Here is an 18,805-nt window from a genome sequence, read left to right on the forward strand (position 1 = left end):
GCTAGGGGGGGGATGAGATGAGAAGGTTCTTGCCTCCCACGGGACAGTGGAGTGACCCTGCAGCCCTGCCCGCCCCTGTGCCTTTGCTACCCTGGGTGAGGTGTCCTTGATGCTGGGGAGCACTAGACAGTCTCTCTGGTCCTTTGCCTCCTTATTCCCAGGCTCAGGACTGAGGAGCGGAGGCTCTGCACAAATCGGGCTAGCTCGGGCACGGCTGTGGCGGCACCGGGCCGCGTAGCCGGGGCTGCCCGGGACGGTGACCAGGCGTGCGCCGGAGGACGAGAGCGACCGGAGGGAAGCAGAGAGTGTGCGGAGGGGCGCAAATAGGAGCGCGGGGAAGACGGGCACCCGGTCTGGGTGCGAGGTCCGGGGGCGCCGTGGTGCGGAGGGGTCAAGTGTTGCCAGAGCGCGCCGGGGATGCCGGCTGCGAGGGCAGAGGGTTGCCGAGGGGCGGCGGGTGCGGAGTCCCGGGGTGCACGATGCGGAGATGCCGGGCCGTGAGGTGTGGGATGCCTGGCCGTGGGGTGCGGGATGCCGAGGTGCGGGATGTCAGGGTGCCCCGGCTGGTCCCACCCCTGCGCGGCGCTCCCCGCCCCGCGGCCCCGCTCCCCCGCCCTCCCTGACGTGTGGCGCTGGCAGCCCGGCCGGTTCCGCATTCCCGACCCCTCCCCGCAGCCCAGGGGCCGCTATATAACCGGGGCTGATGCAACCCACCCCGCCGCCTGCCACAGCCTGCGGGAGGCGCGCACCGGGGCGGCGGGCGGTGGCGGGCCAAGGCGCCCCGGCGGCGGCCGGCACCGACATCGGCACCCGGCGGGGCCCGGGGGTCGGGGCAGCGGCGGAGGCGGCGGGGCTGAGCCTGCAGCCCGCGCCCGGCCCCTACGGCCGGGCCCCGCGGGCACCCCGGCAGCCCGGTCGCCCTGCACGGTGGGTACGGGCGCGGGCGGGGGACGCGCCGGGCGGGCCGGGACTGCGGCAGGGGGCGGGCGGCGGCGCGGGGCTCCGCGGGGGTGGCGGACAGCGGCGACGGGGGCTGGAGCGGGGGGCGCCCGGAGGAGCATCCCGTCTCCCGCGGCAGCGGGCAGGGAGCCGCTGTCCGGGCGGTCGGGCGCACCGCGGAGATGCGGGGAGACCCTCCACGGGGGCGGGCACAGCCGCATGGGCGGCTCGGAGCAGGGCTGCTGCCCCCGCAGCCGGCGACGCGCGGTGCCTGGCTCGGGGCTGCCGCCGCACTGAGGAGCTGCGGGGCGGCGGGGGCGGCCTCCCCCCGCTCCTCGGGTGCCCGCTCCCTCCGCTTCACCTGCCGGCTGGGCGCGCAGGTGAGGGGCTCCCTGCGGCTGCTGGCCCGGGCCGGGCGGGCTGGCCGTCGCCAGCCGTGTCTCCAGCCCGGGAGGCCCGGGGAAGGAAAGGGGCCCTGGAGGTGCCCCCGCCGCGCGGTCCCAAGTCCGCTTTAGCAGTCAGGCATGGAGTTGAATGGAAGTTGCATTCTTTTGCACGCTCTGCTCCAGGAGGCACTTTTCTTTTTTCCGTGGAAGGGAAATAGGTTTGAGAGCAAATTGGGGGAAAGGGAGAAATACCAGGGGAGCTAGAGCCACATTATGTTTCCATTTTCCTTTAATGAAGGCCCTGTGGAGGTGTATTTGAAAACACAGGGTCTCCTATGCCTTCAAGGAGGGTGAGAACACTGTGCTGGCTGGTTCCAGGGCCATATGCAGCGTATGGTGGCCAATGAAACAGGGCCTGGCTCGTTCTCTTGCTTGTCTTGGCAGCCTGCTCCATGGCTTGCATTACCAGCCCTGGAACACAACCACTGCCAAACTGTGAGTGTGTGTGCGTGTGCTTGGACTCCAAGAGCTCAGCAGAAGCAAATGCTTCTGCAGCTCAAACCAGGATTTTTGAGCTAGTTTTGAGAAAACTTGCATAAAAATCTGTGTCTGGAGGCTCTTGACAGAGTATGCCCTGGGAATTTGTTGGTAAAAGCTTGTGTGAGGGCATCTGTGAATGCCAGTGTTTGGAGTTCAGATTCTTAGTATGAATCCTAGTGATTTAAAAATGCAAAAACCTGCCCATCAAGGGGATGAGTGTGTGGGTGCAGGAGCTGCCGTCCACATCCTTAGTGGGTCATGCAGCAATTGGTTGCCCCTGGTGTCTGGGGAATTAACAAAATCTGCTGAGTTAGTGTGCAGGTTATTGCCTCTGCTTCCTCATTGAGATGCCTATGGATGCTTTCCCTGTATCTTCAGAGTTGAGTATTTCCCTCCTTACGGGATGCAAAGGTCCCTGTGCTACATTCCTTGCCAAGGAAGAGTAAATACTCCCTCAGACCTCTTGCCTCCTCCTGCCCTGTCCATCTGAGCAGTGTGTCCAACTGCTCAAGGAGCACTGAGCATCTGTTCTGTGGTCTCCTTCCCTGTTTGCTACTTCAGCTGCATTGCCTGGGCCAGGTACTTGGCAGCATGCAATGCCTTGAATGTGAAGCTGTAAGAGGCTCTTTTTACTGCAGTGGCTGTTCGTAGTGGGCCTGGCCCCAAGAGCAGGGAGGCAGAGCCATGGTGAGGCGTGGGACCCCTTGCCAGCATATGTGTGTCCTGCAGTGCTGTGCAGCAAGGAGGGGGCACTGCAAACCTGATGCCATCTGTCTTTGGCTGCATTTCTCAGTTGCTTGGACTGTCCAGAGTATCAATCCAAACATTGCAGGCTATTTTAACATGCAGACAGAGAGCTGAAGGCACATACGGGCCTCTGAGCTGAGCAGTGCTGCTGCAAACTAGCCAGAGCTGGTCTTTATATGGATTAGAGGTCTTTGTGGATGACCCTGGTATTTAAGGCATCATTTTGAGGAGTTTGTAGGGGGTGTGGGGGCTGTCATCTCTGAGGCCGTCCTTGGCCCCTGAGGGCAGAGCTTTGTTCTGGAGCAGGATTGTCTTCTAGAAGAAGGTTCTGGCCCTGACCACATGTGGTTATGGAAGGTCCAGGGTGATTTCAACAAGTCAGTTGCTAGGCTGCAGCTCAGCCACTGAGGTTTTCTCAGACCAGGATATTCCTTCCTTCTCAAATCCCTTTGAGCTGCTTCAGGTATGAATAGGCTAGCTTTTGCCTCCCTGCTCTGTACTGCTGTCCAATGGGTGGTGCAACCTCAAATAATTAATTGCAATCTTAATAAAACTGTGATAAATAATGGCATTTTTTGCAGTTATTGCAATTAACTATGGCAGTAGGGGAACCTTGCTATGGTGGGTGCTGTACAGAACCCTGCTGTCACAGGTGTCTTGGAAGTCGATCGCTGCATTGCAGTGGTGGGAGCAGCTAAACTGGAGCTTTTTGCTGCCCTGTGAAGGTACAGAGGGAAATGCTCAGGGAGGAAGGGCTGTGAGCTGACTGCTTTGCTAATGGCAAATGGAGATTATTTCTAAAGCTGAGGAGTGGAGAACCAGTATCCCCCCTCCTCACAAAAGGGACAAGAAGTCAAAGCATGAGACAGGCAGTTGTGGAGGTCTAATGGTGGGACTCAGCTGGGCAAGGGGCTGCAAAATGGCATTTCTACCAAGGAGATGCTGTCTGCTCTGGGCTGCCCCGTTTGCACCATGTAGGAAGCTCTGAGCTTCCCTGATGGAGGAGAGGAGGGAGGGCAGCAAGGCTCTCTGCATTCCTGTTTTTAGAAAGCTTCTCCTAGCCCTCTGTCTGTCAATGACTTGGATGATCCTTCTGCCAGCTAGAAGTGCAGGACTGAGCCAGAATGTTCCCACTCATGAAGTAGGTTTAGAATTCCACCTCCTGAGGAGCAGTTCTTCATAGCTCCTTCTTCTGTTCAGCATTGTGGCCCCCCACTCACTCTGAACTAGGGGTGGGAGGTTACATCACTGGGTGTTCACAAGCCCTGCAACTCTTCTCCCATCACGTGGGGTTGCCTGTGGGAGGAAAGGAACAGCAAGAATGGCAGCTCAGAGAGTCTGTGGGAAGGGCACAGATGTGTCTTTGGACCTGCAGTCCTGAACCTGGTTGTAGGAGCGGTCTCTCCCTCCTGGGATGGAAATGGGGTGTGGAGGCACTACAGTGAGTAGTGAGGTACTGCAGTGTCCTGCATTCTGAGGTGGCATGTTCTGCCTCAGTGCTCCTGATAGGCCATGCTGTGAGCGTGCCTTTACCTGGCCTTTAAACAAGGGGGGATTTCTGTGATGCCGTAAAACAGTAAGTAGTGTTAGGTGCTCAGTAAAGAGAGAGCATGCACATTTTTATCCCAGCTGGTGTCACTGCAGCTTTTCAGTATGCTATAGGTGGTGGGTTCCTTGACATCAACAGGTTCAGCAACTGAATGAATGAATACACCGTGGCTGTTGTTAAAGTCCATGTTTATCAGAGCTACTGCATGGGGATCTGAAAAGACTGGTTACCCCCAAAGGGCTTGTCTTCTGCTGTGTTCTGATGTTTGGCAAATAACTTTGATCACTGTGGTGCTTGGCACTGGCCCTGCAAGTTTCTGCTTTTAACAGGGCAGAGCAGAAGCAGCTAGCCAGAAGATAGGACTATAAGGTGCTACTCAAAGTTAAATATGTCTAGAGCAGATAGAATTGTGGGGCAATGGGAGAGTCTCATGTTTTAGATGGCAGAAGAAGGCTCTAATTGCATGGGAAGGTACCTGTGGCACTGGGAATATGAGGTAGTGTCTTTCTGCCTTCATCTATTCCCACTGGGGCCTGAACTTTGAAGTGGAAGAAGGTCTGTAGGCTTCAGACCATCAGCACTCTGCAGTCCTCTCAGAAGAGTCCAGATGGAAAAAAGCAAGTGGCTCAGAGCTTCAGAGAATGAGAAGTAGCCAACTGCCCTGTCTTTGTTTAGGAAATTACATTCTTGGTTCATGAGGAGTTGGGTATGTCAGGAAAGGGCTTTCATATAAATCATCCTTCTGCTCACAGAAGGAACTAGATAAGATTCAATATATGACATACAGACTGAGGTAACTTGATAGCCAGGAGCTAAAAAAAAGTTTAAAAATGGCAGTAAAGCAGAGTAGAATCTGAGGAACTAGAAGCTGGTAGCACTGCTTCTGATCTCCAAATCAGAATTATTATTCCCTGTTGGACAGGAGCCAATGAAAGGCCAATTACTGTGACTTGGGTGCTCCAAGACAGTACATACAAATGGCAATGTTGTGCTAGGTGCTAACACCCTGATGAAGAGTTCAAAGATTGCTTGTATGGTGGCTTACAGAGACTTCAGCAGTGCTCTGATGCGTGGCAGCTGACAAGTAATGGCAGGCACCCAGGCTGAGGCTGCTGAGAGAATACCAGGCAAGCATGGCCTTTATTCTGCGGGCAGCATGGAGAAGGGCTGGTAGGACAGACTATGCCTTAGTGCAGGGCTTAACATGGGGAAAAGAGAAACATGCTGGTAGGTACAGAGTGTCAGAATCTGCTGGCTGGCAGTATTAGATGCTAGACTGGTTTCTCTGAGCATCAGAAGGGTACTTGGATCAACCATTATAAATGTCAGCACATGTGAAATAGCTTGTGTTGTAAGAATCTGTGATTGTATTATAGACAGCAAAACTGATAATAAGGCTGCAAATAGCTCTCACTCTCACCAAGGAAGCTGACACCAGAGATAAGGCAGTAATGGCAAGTTAAATTGAAGTGTGACTGTCAGAGCCTGCTTTGGGATGTTGTGGTCCGCTCTGCAGGATGATGCTCGTAGTGCAACAGTAGCAACTGCATTTGGTTTATAAAGAAACAAACAGCACCTCTGGATGCATAGGATGGTGGATACAAACTGAGGCAGTCTGTGTGCAATGTATGATTTCAACACAGGTAGGCATTCCTGTGCCAGCTTTAGTCTGGGTAAGAATAGCAGTGAAGAGGTGGCAGGAGGGGTGTGAATACAGGCTAGCAAGTGGAGCACAAGCCCCCTGGGTTATATGAATTATGCCTGTGCATGTTAGATTTATGCTGTAACTGCTGTGCAAGGATCAGCTTCTTAAAAAAACCCCAAACACAAACCCAAACAAAGAGTCCCCTGAAAAATCAGCAACAAATCAGTATAGAAAGAGAAAAACCCCAACCCATTAAAAAAAACCCAACAACCCAAAATTAAAGCCCAAGAACATGAAGATTAGAACTGCAGGAGAAAGAACAGAAGGGTATGTGGGGGCAGTGTCACTGAGGAAGCTGAGCACCTGTATGGGACAGAAACAACCTAGTAAAGCTTCTTCCCTCTAGGCTGTGGTTTCCAGAAGATAACAGACTCTGGCAGTAGGAGAAGAACTAAGAGTAATGGGTGCTGCCTTTAAGAAATATTAAATCAACCAGTGTCACAGATTGCTGACCATAAAGACATAATTGAGGAACAAAGCAGGCAAACACTTGAAACTGGTGGAAAAGATGCAGCAAAACCAAGGTGAGCTGTCAGCTTTTTGAGTATAAGACTGCTGATAAAATAACTGAGTTGATTGAAGCCACAGGAAGAACAGTGCCAAAGCAAGGATGCAAAAGTTGCTGCAATTATCAGGAGGTTTACAGACATTTCGGCAAGAGGTCAAGTCTTGTGTTACAGTATTTTAACCAGAATAAGGGAGTGTAGAGGCAAAGCTAAGGAAATAAAACCTGAATTTTGACCTTTGAAATCATGTATTGACCAGATTTTTGCTGCAAAGATGGTTGCTGAACAGAGCAATGAATGGCATAAGGTACTTGTTGAACTGAAGTTGTAAGAAAGCCTTCTCTGTCTCCCAATTCACTCTGGAGCATCTTGATATCATGGCACAAAATGATGAATAGTGTTGGTGCAAAAGGCAGATTTCTAGTGATGTAAACTCAAGAAACTGGTGTCATGCTGATCCAATGGTCCTATGCAAGACTGCACATTCTCTTTCCTCTTGATGTGTTGCTATTGGCTTCATTATGTGAAAAAGCATAGCTGATACAATGCATACAAAGGAATTGTGTGGTTCAAATGTAGGACACCAGAAAGCTAGGTTGTACTGAAGACATGACATTTCCAAGCTCGTGTAAGGAGATGTTGAAAGACCACCTGGCACTGAGGGAAAAAGACTGTTATTTATCAGTTCTGAAAAGAAAAAAATATAATAAGAATCCCAACTAAAGCATTATGTTAGAAAGTGAATGAATACAGAGGTGAGTTGGTTCATGTGCCTTAGAATAGCAAATGCTGCAAGGGAATATCTGGAAACCAATTAGGAATTGGCAAGGCACCAGCTGTATTCACCCCATCCAGCCAGATGTGGCTGTTGAAGAGCTGCAAATTAAAGGTCAAACTCAGATCCTGAACTTTAAAGTTCTGCCCTGCCATGTGAACATGGTACCAGTATGCTGGAGCTATGGGTAGGCATGCCCATGTCTGCCAGGGTAACAGCTTTGGGAGGAAGACTGAAGTAAATAGAATTCCATACTCTGGCTTTTTTACATGATCAAAGTACAACTTATCTCTGGCACTCACCAGAAAAGAAAGAGAAAGTACCTGGGATGAAAAGAAAGTTGTGCTTACATTAGGAAGAAGCAAAGGAGTGGGACAAAGTTTGAGTTTGTTCAAGCTTGAGTCTTTCCAATGAGCAGGAGTGACAGTGCCTGGGGCTGAGGGCCCTCAAGAACTGGGGAGATGATCTCTTACTGCACACCTGCTCTGTAGAGAGGGATTGCATCTCTCCTCATTTCTTTTTATTTCCATGGTTATAGCCCTGCTGGGAATGGTGTTATGTTCCTCTCCAAGGCCTAACTCAGCTTGACTTTTGGCAGTTCTCAATGTGCTCCTGAGCTTTCTGACCCCTGAGCAAGCTCTCACCTGAGAAAACACTTTTCCCCCCTTTCTACCTAGTTCTCAGCTCATCTTAATGTGCAGGTTTATGGTTATCCACAAGGCTTTGGGCACTTTGGTTTGATGAGCTTAAAATGTAGTTTCCACTGATGCAGGTGTGATGTGGGCTTTGGCACTGCAGTCCCTGGATCCAGGATAAATTTTTAGAACATATTGGATATGGGCCAGCCCCTTCACTCTGACCTGTATTGTGTGTTACACTGGTACAGAGGCTATTTCAAGGCGTATCAAGCTACCAGATCAAAGATGCAGAAGGAGGAGAAGATGTGCTGGAGAAAACACAGTGTTTTCTCATATCTTTAGCTACATGTCCCCAGGGACCTGCCCCAGACTCAGGAGTGCATGGGGGAGGGTGCTGAGTGGTCAGGTTGGCCCACAGTCTGAAGAATGGATTTCTCCTTGCTCCTTATTTCATAAATTGCAGTGACTCTATATTCAGTCTGCCTGAGGACCTGGACTGTCTAGCCTGGGTGCTGTCAACTGCATTTGACACGACTCGAGGAAATGGCATGAAGCTGAGGCAGGGGAGGTTTAGGTTGGATATCAGAAAAAGGTTTTTCATCCAGAGGATGGCTGGGGAACAGGCTCCCCAGGGAAGTGGTCACAGAACCAAGCCTGACAGAGTTCAGTAGGAGTCTGGACGACAGGCACATGGTGTGACTCTTGGGCTGTCCTGTGCAGTGTCAGGAGCTGGACTTGATAATCCTGATGGGTCCCTCCAACTCAGCATATTCTGTGATTCTATGAATAAATTAAAACCAAGTCCTCCAAGTCCAGAATGGATTTTGGCAATCAGCGCTGGGTTCAAGTCAATTCTCATCCTGAAGCCTGTGAAAGAGTGGGTCAGGGCCCCAAATCAGTCTGTGAGAGACTTCAAGTGGATGCTCATATACTTTTGCTACTGATTATTTTTCTATTTTATTTTTTAAATTTTGACATAAGCTGTTCAAGCTGGGGACAGACATCTGTGGGATTGCTGGCTCGGGCTGTGCTGCTGTTGGCAGGTGTCTTCCCCAGTGCCACAGCATGTCACCTTGGTGGCAGCATCAGGGAATGGCCAGCTGCCAGCTCTGCAGTGTGTACAGCTACCCCAAAATGGTAAACTGGATTTAACCCCATACAGCTCTGTCTTGTGGCAGGGGGTCCTGGGAAGAACCTCTAGATTCACCTCCCCTTTGTCATGGCACCTCATTGACCCGGTGCCATCCTGCTGGAGAGGGACGATCTCTGAGGAAGGTGATAGGGATTTAGCCACACTCCCTAAATAACTTGTGTTTTCCTGTCTGGAGTGCAGCCTAAGGTTGTGCTGGTACTTATGTCTGGAGGGGTGAAGCATCTTAGCCATGTGTAGGCCTGAAAGGAAGGGGCAGGGAGGCAGCGTGCAGCTTCAGAGCCCAGCTGCATTGGGCATCTCCGGGCACCTTACAAGATGTTGGTGCAGATGCTGGTACAAGATTCCACTGCAGATGTGGAATTACATTTTTCTAGTTTAGAGATCTGTGGAAGAATGAATACTTTGCATCAGTTTAGGTCCTTGCAGTCTCAAGGAGTTGACTTGTAGCCTTTTCTGAGGTCAAGTATCATTACCAAGTATTTTCTCTTTCTTTTCTGTCACCAAATGGGCAAGAGTCATTTCATCAGATAGTATCTCTTCTCTTGGGAAGTTACTTGTCTGTCTTTCCTGTCTTCAGGCTTTAAAGACCTTATGCAGATCACCTCCTCCCTGCCCAGCTTCCTCTCTCCACAGCAGTGCTCCCAGCAGTGCTGAACACTGGCTTGCTCTTCCCTTTCTGGTCTCCTAAAGGATGACTGGAGCAGAGGGCTTGATTCCTCTTTATGGTTTCTGTCTAGCTGCATCTGCTTTCCCTGCTCTTTCCCAAGTCTTCTTGGTCACAGCTGAGCAAACCCTGCCAGGAGACATCTCATGCTGACACCTGGACCTCTTCATTGGCAGGTTAGACTGTTTGACAGCTCACAGCTTATTGCAGGTTGTAGACACTCTCTGCTGCAAATCATTCTGTCTGTCACACCAATACAGCTTGCACAGCACCCGTGCTGCATGCTGTGGAGCTTGCATTAGCCTCTCTGCCCTTGACTAGCCTCTATGCTTGTTTTTCCTTTCCTTCTGCTGCTTATCTCTGGTTCCTTTACATTAACAAATATATTAAATAATCTCATGGGTAAAAAGATGTGCCAGTGCCAAGAAATCCTCAGCTTCTCTGTTTGTCATGATTAACCCTGTTTGGCCTGCTCCCACTGACTCCAACTGAGCAGAGCAGTTGGACCAGGCAGTCTCCAGAGATCCCTCCCAGCCTCAGCTGTTCTGTGGTTCTGTGATCCAGCAGTTCTATCTCACATGCAGCTTTACTCGAGTCTACAGCCTGGTACTGACATAGATTTGTCTCCCTGGGATGGCAAGTGCTGAGCAGCTGTGGCAGCTGGCTTGGCTAAGTGAGTGTGTGTGTGAGTCTGCTCGACTGTACTGCCTGGGCCAAAAGTGGTATTGCCTGTTACCTGGTCTCTCAGCAGATGAGAGTGGATGCTTTGGAAAAAGCAGGGCAAGTGCATGTTATCCCTCATTTAACGTTCCTCCTTTCTCTGACACTTGGTGCTGCGAGAGCCTCCATGAGTTTCTCCAGCTGTTTGTTGAATCCTGCCTTCTGACTGGCTCTTGTGGTTGCAGGAAGCTGCACACTGAGATTTTGTGTCCACTCCTCTAGTCTGTTTCTCTCTTGACATTGCTGGTCCTTATTCCTGCTGTGTTGGTGCCTCCTGCACAGGAGCAGAATGGGGTGGGTGCCTGGAGGCTCCTGCAGTGTGCTGGGACTTGTCTGGATGGGCAGGGCAAGGAGAGCAGTGCACACACACTGGGATGTGTGGTTGAGTTGAAGAAGAGGGGCAAATGGCTGCTGTATGGACAGTAGTGAATGTTATAAGTACTTGTGAGTGTCCCAGGCCAGTTACACAGCAGGGATGTATCTGCACAACATGCACTGCAGCCAACAACCATCTGCTCCAATGGCTTTTGGACTGATGTAACAGCTCCATCTCTATGGAGCTCTATTTAAGGTTTAATTTTACTTTATCTTTACTGCTTGTTCTTCATAGTTATTGAAAACTCCCTTTCACCTCCCTATGACTTGCTGAAGTTTGCCCTGATCCTATTCTCACTTTTTTTCTTTCATGATAGAAGAGGACTTTTGAACCTTGCACCGTTTTCCTTCCCCTCCAGCCTTTGTTTCCTCATGTCTGTGCCGAGAGATGTTTGTACGGTGGTGGTTTTTTTTTTTGCAGTTTTATCTGTAGTCTTTGTGCACTCTGTTCCAGCCATGACCAGTGGCTGAGCCTGCCCAGAAGGAATCCAGCCTAGGCCATCTTATGGTCCTCTTTGTGCCATTTTCTTATTGTACTAATAATCCACACATTAATTGATCAAAATTCAGCTAAAAGCAAACCTTGATCCGCTGTACTCCAGAGAAAGGTGTCCATGGGATCACATCACTGTCATTGCAGCCAGCTCCTGTTCCTCTGGAGCTTTGCCTCTCAGGTCTCTTCCCTTCCTGATCTACACCCCAGTAGCCTATTCTTCCTGGCAGGATTCATATATTTTGGTTTCTATAATACAGTCTGCTTATTCTCTGCCTTTGCCCTTCCTGGGGGAGAATGTCTGCCTTCCTTGAACCATACCCCTGTAGGTGATGGGACTGTAGCATGAGTTAGCCCTGTGCTGTGTCACGAGGCCCTGTCACTGGGTTGTAATGGGATGTCTCTGTCCCCCTCCAGCCCAGGAAGCCGTTTCCCCTGCTATGATGCCAGGGCAGATCCCCGACCCGTCGCTGACGGCCGGTGCGCTGCCCGGGCTGGGCCCCCTGACGGGGCTGCCTGGCACAGCCCTGACCGCCGAGGAACTGAAGTGCGCCGACATCCGCAACATCGGGGCCATGATCTCGCCACTCCAGTTCCTGGAGGTGAAGCTTGGCAAGAGACCCCAGCCTGTCAAAAGTGAGGTGAGTATTGGAGCCTGCTGGCTGCAGGTGCCCCTGCAGGGCTGTTGTCTGCATTTGCCTGGGTTTCCCTCCTGCCTGTGCTTGGCTGTGGTAGCAGTGGCCAGCAGTGTGTTTTATAAGCTCCCTGTTTGGTGATGTGCCTGCATGTTAGCAGCTGCTCCACTAGCTGCCTCTTCTCCCTGCCTGATTTCCTGTCCCTGGCTGGCAGTTGTGGCCTCAGCGTCCCAGACCTGACTGGTCCAATGCAGCAATTGGCAGCCATCTGAACTCAAACCCTGCTGTGGAGTGGGGTCTGCTGCAGCCAGCATGTCCCTAGGTTGGGGCAAGCACCCAGAGTAGAGGTCACACAACCTGTCAGCCATGTCAACAAGCCCTTGGTGCTTCTGGCATTGGTGTTGCCTCTCCAGTGGGAATGGGGTGTGTGGAGCAGTGTCTCAGCCTGTGCCACAGGCGCTGCTGGATGGGAGCTGCCCCTGCCCCATTGCTTGGGGTGGGCCCTAGCTTCACCTCGAGCTTCCTGGGATGGGGAAGGTAGGTGGTTTCTGCTCGGTACCACAGGCTGCCATGTCAGAACCAGGCTGAAGGGACTAGGGAGATGCTTGGACAGTGTTTTTCTTATGTCCCATGTGTTGGTTGTCCAGTCTTTGGCTGAACTGGTGGTGAGTGTTTGCACCTCCTACTGCCTGCAGATGGAGCTGGGAACCCCTGTTTCAGAGGTCCCACATGTGCGAGGGTGCTGGCTGCTGTTAGAAGGTCCAGCAAACAGCCTTCTGAACAGAGCATTTGCTCTGTGTGAGGTTACCTCAGATGATGACTTATGAGGATGGGGTGATGTGTCTTCTCTGGCAGAGTGAGCAAGGAGGTGCTGGATGATGTGAAAAGCTGCCTGTGATGAGCTGTGAGCTGAAAGGAGTAAAATAGGAGTTTCAGGGGCAACCTGCTCTCCAAATGGTTGCCATTTAATGTAGCCCAATTTTTTAGCAGAAGCTCAGCAGCAGCCAGGCCCACCTGTGCAGAGCCATCCCTGTTCTTTCCCTCCAGCTGTTTGAGGTGGACTTCTGTGGGTAGAACTGGCATGATGTAGCTCATCTGATCACCTTGCACAGGAGCTCTGTGCTCAAGAGAGTGTCCAGTCAGCTTGTGCAGCCTGGAGGTTGCCTGGGAAGGACTGGACAGCTCTGCAGTGGGAAGAGCTGAGGCTAGGATGCTGTGCGAGGCCATTGTAAGGCCCTGAGCATGCCAATGGCTTTTGTTCCTCTATGGGCAAAGCAGTCAGGCATTTGCAGCTGAAGTCAAAATCTCTTTCTAGCTCTTGGCCTGGGTATTAATGCAGCAAATGGTCTGCAGTGCCTGCCTGGCTTCATGGATTGGGGAAGAAAGAGGATGAGTCTGTGGCTATGCTGTCTTCCTAGGCCCAGCTCCTTTCCTGGGGCAATTTGGGCACCTCTGAGCTGGCCCTGCAACTGCTGCTTTTGCTTTTTGTGGGCATGGGTATGTGATGTCACTGGCATCTGTGTGACAGGGACAGGGCAGTTCTGCCCCACAGCAGGTACTGGAATTGCTGAGTGTCCTCTGAGCCAGCAGTGGAGGCACCATGTGGAGGAAAGCTAAGAAAACCCACTGACAGCCCTTGCCCAACTACCTTCCATGCAGCTGCTTCCTCCCCTGCATGGCTCATGAAGCTGAGGAGTTGAAGACAGCAAATGGAGCTGCCCTTGGCAAGGCTTTGCAGCAGAAGCCTGAGGGAGCTGAAGCAGTAGCTGCTTATCCCGTGAGGTGCCAAGAAGCTGCCCACGCAGAGTTTTGCAATGCAGCCTGCAGCTGCTTTCCTCTTGCAGGGTGCTGGAGCCCAGGAATGCTGGGTGCCGGCATGCCACTCTGTGGTGACTGGCAGGACAGGCTGCTTGCCATGAGCCTGGCCAAGACAGCTCTCTCTGCTCTGCTGGGGGCACCAGCATCTCCTGGCATTGGGGTGTTTGTGCCTGGGGGCACACACAAAACCCACCCAGTGGGTGTTGGGGGCTACTTTCTCTGCAGGGTGATGGGCAGCCCCACTGGGAAAGCTGCTCTCCTGTGTACAGGTGTAGACAGATCTGCTGGGCTCTGCCACCACTGAATCCCACCTGGGGTGCTACCTCTGGGACTGAGCCCTGCCCCTCAGGCAGATGATCACCTCAGTCTCTGAGGCTGCTGACTGAAGCAGTTCAGGAGGCATCCCCACAGGGACTTGTACCCATGGGGATCCCCTGGAGATCACTGCTGGGACATGCTGTTGGATGATACATCATCACTGTCCCATGTGCCTCTGAATAATGTCCTAACCCTCAGCACCTGGGCCATGTCACCTTTTTGAACTGAAATCAAGCAGAAGCAGATGGGGAAAACCTGCTGTCTTGAAGAAGAGAACTTCTCTGCACTGAGAATTTGTGGATTCCTCATTCTTGGAAGTGTTCAAGACCAGGCTGGATGGGGCTTTTAGCAACTGCTCTACTGGAAGGTGTCCCTGCCTGTGGCAGGGGGGTTGACACTCGATGATCTTTAACCTTTAAACCTTTCTATATTTCTATGAAGCTACAGGAGCTATGGTCAAAAAGCAGAATCAAGGGTTCAAGCTTCTTCTGTCTGTGTTGAGCCACCTTCCTTGGGCATCTGTACTCCATCTAAAGGACACAGACCTTTGCTGGGCTCTCTGTGGGGTGGAGGCAGGGTCAGAGACAGGTCATTTATTCTGTAAATCAAGTTGAATGGACCAACAGGGCATGGAAATGTCAGGCAGTTCCCAGGGCTGATGCAGTTGCTGGCTGCTCTTCCAGTTGCTGCTCAGCCCCAAGATGTACTTTTGAAGTCAAGGTTGGGGGTGTTTTTTGAGCTTTGGAGCTGTGAGCACAAGTGACCTCTATGCATCCTCCTAGTAATCCTGGAACTAACAGACAAGAAGCTGTCTTAGGGGTAGATGAGTACTTGGTAAATGTGCAGAGGGGAATTGCATCTACCCTGATGTCCACCTCCTCTTAATTTCTGTCAGGAAATTTTGTAAGACCTGACAGCGGAATGTAGAGTTAGTGCCTTCCAGATTACTTCTGCTAACTTGTCACATCTAAGTTATGTGAGTGCAGTGTGAGCTGTCCATTTCTGACTGGACTTGGGGGTATCAGTGCAGTTCCCATCCTAGTTCTCCCAAGTGTGGTACGCTGGTGCCCCATGACACTTCCTTGTCAAAAGAATGGTGGCAGCCTGGCACTATGGAAGTCTGTGCATAGCTTGTGCTGGCTTTGCTTAGTATTTTCACCCCAGCTGAAATAGCAATTGTGGTATAATGCTTGCAAAGCAAGGTAGAAAAGATGCAGAACTGTGAGTGCTATAAAGCGCAGACATTGCTTTCTACAGCGTGCTATGTGCTGTGTGTTGGACATGCAGCTTGCTTCAGCTACACCTTCACCCTACCTCTGCTGAGTCATCCAGTCCTTGTGCATCACACTGGGATGTTTTGATTAGTGGGTTTTGGACTTGGTGACTGTTAGCAGTGTGCACAGTCTGCTGTGGATGATGGCACCTGCAGCCTTCATTGCCATCAGGCACTGCTGGTGTGCCTGCATGTGGGGTGATCTTGTGGCCACTGGGTATCAGTCAATAGGAATGAGGCAGTTCAGTCTGACACCTCAAATTTCAGAGACCCAGGCCAAATGTGGATGAAGGCATTGGGGACCTTTTCTTCTCTATCCATGCTACAAAGTATAACATGACTTTGCAGGGCTTTCCAGCGCTCAGATTTTTCTCGAAGGAGCTAGTTTGGGTTCTTGGGTGTAGGCATGCCACAGGCCATTTACACAGGCTTTGCAGCATATATCCATAAATACTTTGGTTATGGTTTTCTGACCCATAGGGCCTATTGGCTTGGCCTGTGTGGTTGAGTCAAAGAGCACAGAGAACTGAATCATGGCGAACACTGCAGGCACTGCTGTGTCCTGCCCCCTCACAGGGGATGCAGGACCTGTCCCCACCTTACTGTGGTGGCCCTGTGACTCAGACAGTGCTGAAGCTGCAGCACACAGTCCCAGATACCCCAGCTGGGCCTGCCCCATTCCAGTATCTTCTGGGTTTTTCTGCCTCTTGTCCTTGGCTGTGTGTGTGATGCTTTCAATGTCTGTGTTCACAGAGCTGAGTCTGTAGGTGTCTGTGTAACAAACCACTTTTGTTTCTGGGAGGGGCCTCTATTCTCTGTCTCTTCCCTCTCTCAGGGAGGGAGCAGCCCTGTGAAGGTCTGTCTGTCCCCTACCAGCCATGTCCTCAGCTGTGGGTACAGGTCTCCCTCTCTGTGTTCCCACAAAGTGGAGGTAGAGGCTGCAGCAGCAGCATTCCTGGTTCCAGTGAGGATCATGTTGCTGGCAGCCCGTGACCAGGTGGCTGCCACATTGCATTGCCATGGGTGGGGCTGCCACGTGTTCGCCCCTACCTCCTGCCCCAGCCCACATCTGCTGGCTCTGATCTGGGTTTCTCTGTCTTCTTACAGCTGGATGAGGAAGAAGAGAGGAGGAAAAGGCGCCGGGAGAAAAACAAAGTAGCGGCAGCACGATGTCGTAACAAGAAGAAGGAGAGGACGGAGTTCCTGCAGCGGGTGGGTGCCCCAGTCTATCCCAGGGCACAGCAGGGACCTCCCTAGAACAGAGCTCCAGCTGCAGGAAACATTGCCTCCTGAGCTTCCCCTCTGCCACCCCTTGCTCCAGTGCCTTTATCTGGGAAAATACAGCCCCTGCTTTTCATGAGGCTGTGAAGGTGGTGGCAATGTACGTGCCCAGGCAGAGCTTACCCATGGTACCAGGGCTGGAGGCTGGCTCCGGGCTTGTGGTGAGAGAGGAATAATAATGTCTTTGCCTCAGTGCTGGAGCAGGAACACCCATATGAGTGTGGGACAGGGCAGGGGCAGGCAGTGTGCTGGCCCCTTGACCGAAGTTATAAAGATTTTCCCACTCAGAGGCCTGATGCCCTCTCCACCTCTAACCCCAGGGCAGAAAAACTGTTACAGCACCTTGCTGTTTTTCTGCAAACAGTGGTAAGACAGGGGCAGATGACAGAACTTGGAAGGAGTAATTTCACAAGGGCAGATGCTTACAGGTGGGCTGGGTGAAAACTGAAGCATGGGTTTCTCCCCAAACACCTTACCAGACCATGGAAAACAGCCAGGTAGGGGTTTTGCTGGAGTGTGGCAGAGACTTGCCCCAGGTGGTGGCTGTGTGTTTCTGTGTGACGGCACTAAGTGCCAGGCACGAGGCAGCAGGGCTGGGGATGAACTTCCTGGAGGGATGTGATGCCTTGGCAGGTCTTCAGCCTGCTCCCCTGCTGCAGGGGCTGAGGGACAGCACTGAGCAGAGGTGGCATGTTGGCCAAATTGTTTCTTGTGTCTTGTCCTGCTAGATAAAGTCACATGCGGTTGTGTTCCTGTCCTGCTAGGAGTCTGAGCGTCTAGAGCTCATGAATGCTGAGCTGAAGGCCCAGATAGAAGAGCTGAAACAGGAGAGGCAGCAGCTCATCCTGATGCTGAACCGGCACCGTCCCACCTGCATCGTGCGGACAGACAGCATCAAGACGCCTGAGAGCGAAGCCAACCCACTGCTGGAGCAGCTAGAGAAGAAGTGAAGGTGGCACAGGGCCAGGAGGAGGAGACAGTGGCACAGGGTCTTCCAGGGTCTCTAATGTATGTACTGTATGAAGAACTGTGCACCCAGGCCAGGTGCAGCCAGGACCCAGTGGGCTTCCTTGGGAACTATGGACCAAACGTGGGAACAGAGAAGATCAGGAACCTGCCAACCATGTACTCTGAGGCTGAACCTGGGAGCAGGGCTGGTGGTGTCAGTGAGGGCAATCTCCCTCATCACAGCCCTTCAGCCTGCTCTCAGCCCTGGGACCCACAAAGCCACGGCGTGTCCTGCGAGGAGCACGCAGCCCGTGGGTAGCAGGGGCTGCAGGCTGAGGAGTGGCAGCTGGGCAGTGCCCACCAGCACCCTGCCCAGAGGCTGCCGCTGCTCCTGGTGCACACTCTGGAGGGAAACCCAAACCCAAGAACCACAAACACTTGATGCAGCCCCATCTGGTGGGCAGGCCTGTCGGGGCTCGGTGGCGCAGGCGCCCCCCACAAGCACACTCAGTATAATGTTTACAGCCCAGCTGTCCGTGTCGGCCGTGCTTTTGAATGCACATTTTTACACTTTTTTAAAGTATTTTTTACAAAGTTTTTATACAGTGATCTCTATATGGATTTATATAATCACTAGATGTGATCCCATAGAAATGTATGTTATAATGGTCTGTTTGTTACAAACACATATTCCACAGTTATCTCCATTGTGTTACTTGTTGGGTAGCATCCAGCTCCTTTCCTGGCATGCTGGGAAGGGGGCCCAAGCTGCCCTCTGCAGTGGTGTCGCTACCCTCTCCATCCATGTATGTCCTTCATAATACTAAGTTCTGTATCTCTCAGTAAATGTTACCTTTGCGTATGCTGTCCTCCTGTAGCTCTGTTTGGGCCAGCACTGCGGCAGCATCTGCCAGGGCTGAACAGGCCACTGTGTTCCTGACTGAGTGACACAGTGGAGCAGATCCCAGAGCTGGTTTGGATGATTGTGTTAGCAGTTGTAGGCCAGGAGAATTCACCCTAGAAAGCTGGCAATCTTGGAGGCAGCTCTGACTATTGTCAAGCAAGAAGTAGCTCAGTGCTGCACCAAAGAGGATAGGTAGACATGGCTTACCACTTGGACAGGTGGAGGGAGACCATGTCATCTTTAACTGGTCCTTTGTGTTTCAGTCCCAAATACAGCAGGTTGAACTCATTTCAGGGATGAGAAAGAGACAGGGGAGCTGTCACAATGTCCTTGTGCTGGTGATCCCTTTATGTGCCTTTGTGCTTTCTTCTGCCCAGACTGTGGAGCTGGTGGCTCAGATCTGACCCATTCCTCAGCTGCTGTCAGGAGCCAATCTTC

General features: G+C 52.0%; 1 protein-coding gene across 1 annotated transcript; it reads left to right on the top strand.

Annotated features, from left to right (window-relative positions):
* Positions 1-795: 795 nt before the first annotated feature.
* JDP2 (Jun dimerization protein 2) lies at positions 796-18,325 on the top strand. Its single transcript, XM_030240550.2, has 4 exons — positions 796-927; positions 11,608-11,831; positions 16,342-16,446; positions 17,280-18,325. The coding sequence occupies exons 2-4, from the start codon at positions 11,631-11,633 to the stop codon at positions 17,463-17,465; spliced, it is 492 nt and encodes a 163-aa protein (XP_030096410.1). The 5' UTR covers positions 796-927; positions 11,608-11,630; the 3' UTR covers positions 17,466-18,325.
* Positions 18,326-18,805: the final 480 nt, after the last annotated feature.

Source organism: Serinus canaria, chromosome 5, assembly GCF_022539315.1.
Source record: "Serinus canaria isolate serCan28SL12 chromosome 5, serCan2020, whole genome shotgun sequence".
In the NCBI taxonomy this organism is placed as follows: Eukaryota; Metazoa; Chordata; class Aves; order Passeriformes; family Fringillidae; genus Serinus; species Serinus canaria.

What these genes read in the sequence shown, in the direction of transcription:
- JDP2 (XM_030240550.2), top strand. Translation starts at nt 11,631, where the DNA reads ATGATGCCAGGGCAGATCCCCGACCCGTCGCTGACGGCCGGTGCGCTG. An exon ending in CCCAGCCTGTCAAAAGTGAG is followed by an intron (nt 11,832 to 16,341) that starts GTGAGTATTGGA and finishes GTCTTCTTACAG; the next exon opens with CTGGATGAGGAAGAAGAGAG. An exon ending in GGACGGAGTTCCTGCAGCGG is followed by an intron (nt 16,447 to 17,279) that starts GTGGGTGCCCCA and finishes CTGTCCTGCTAG; the next exon opens with GAGTCTGAGCGTCTAGAGCT.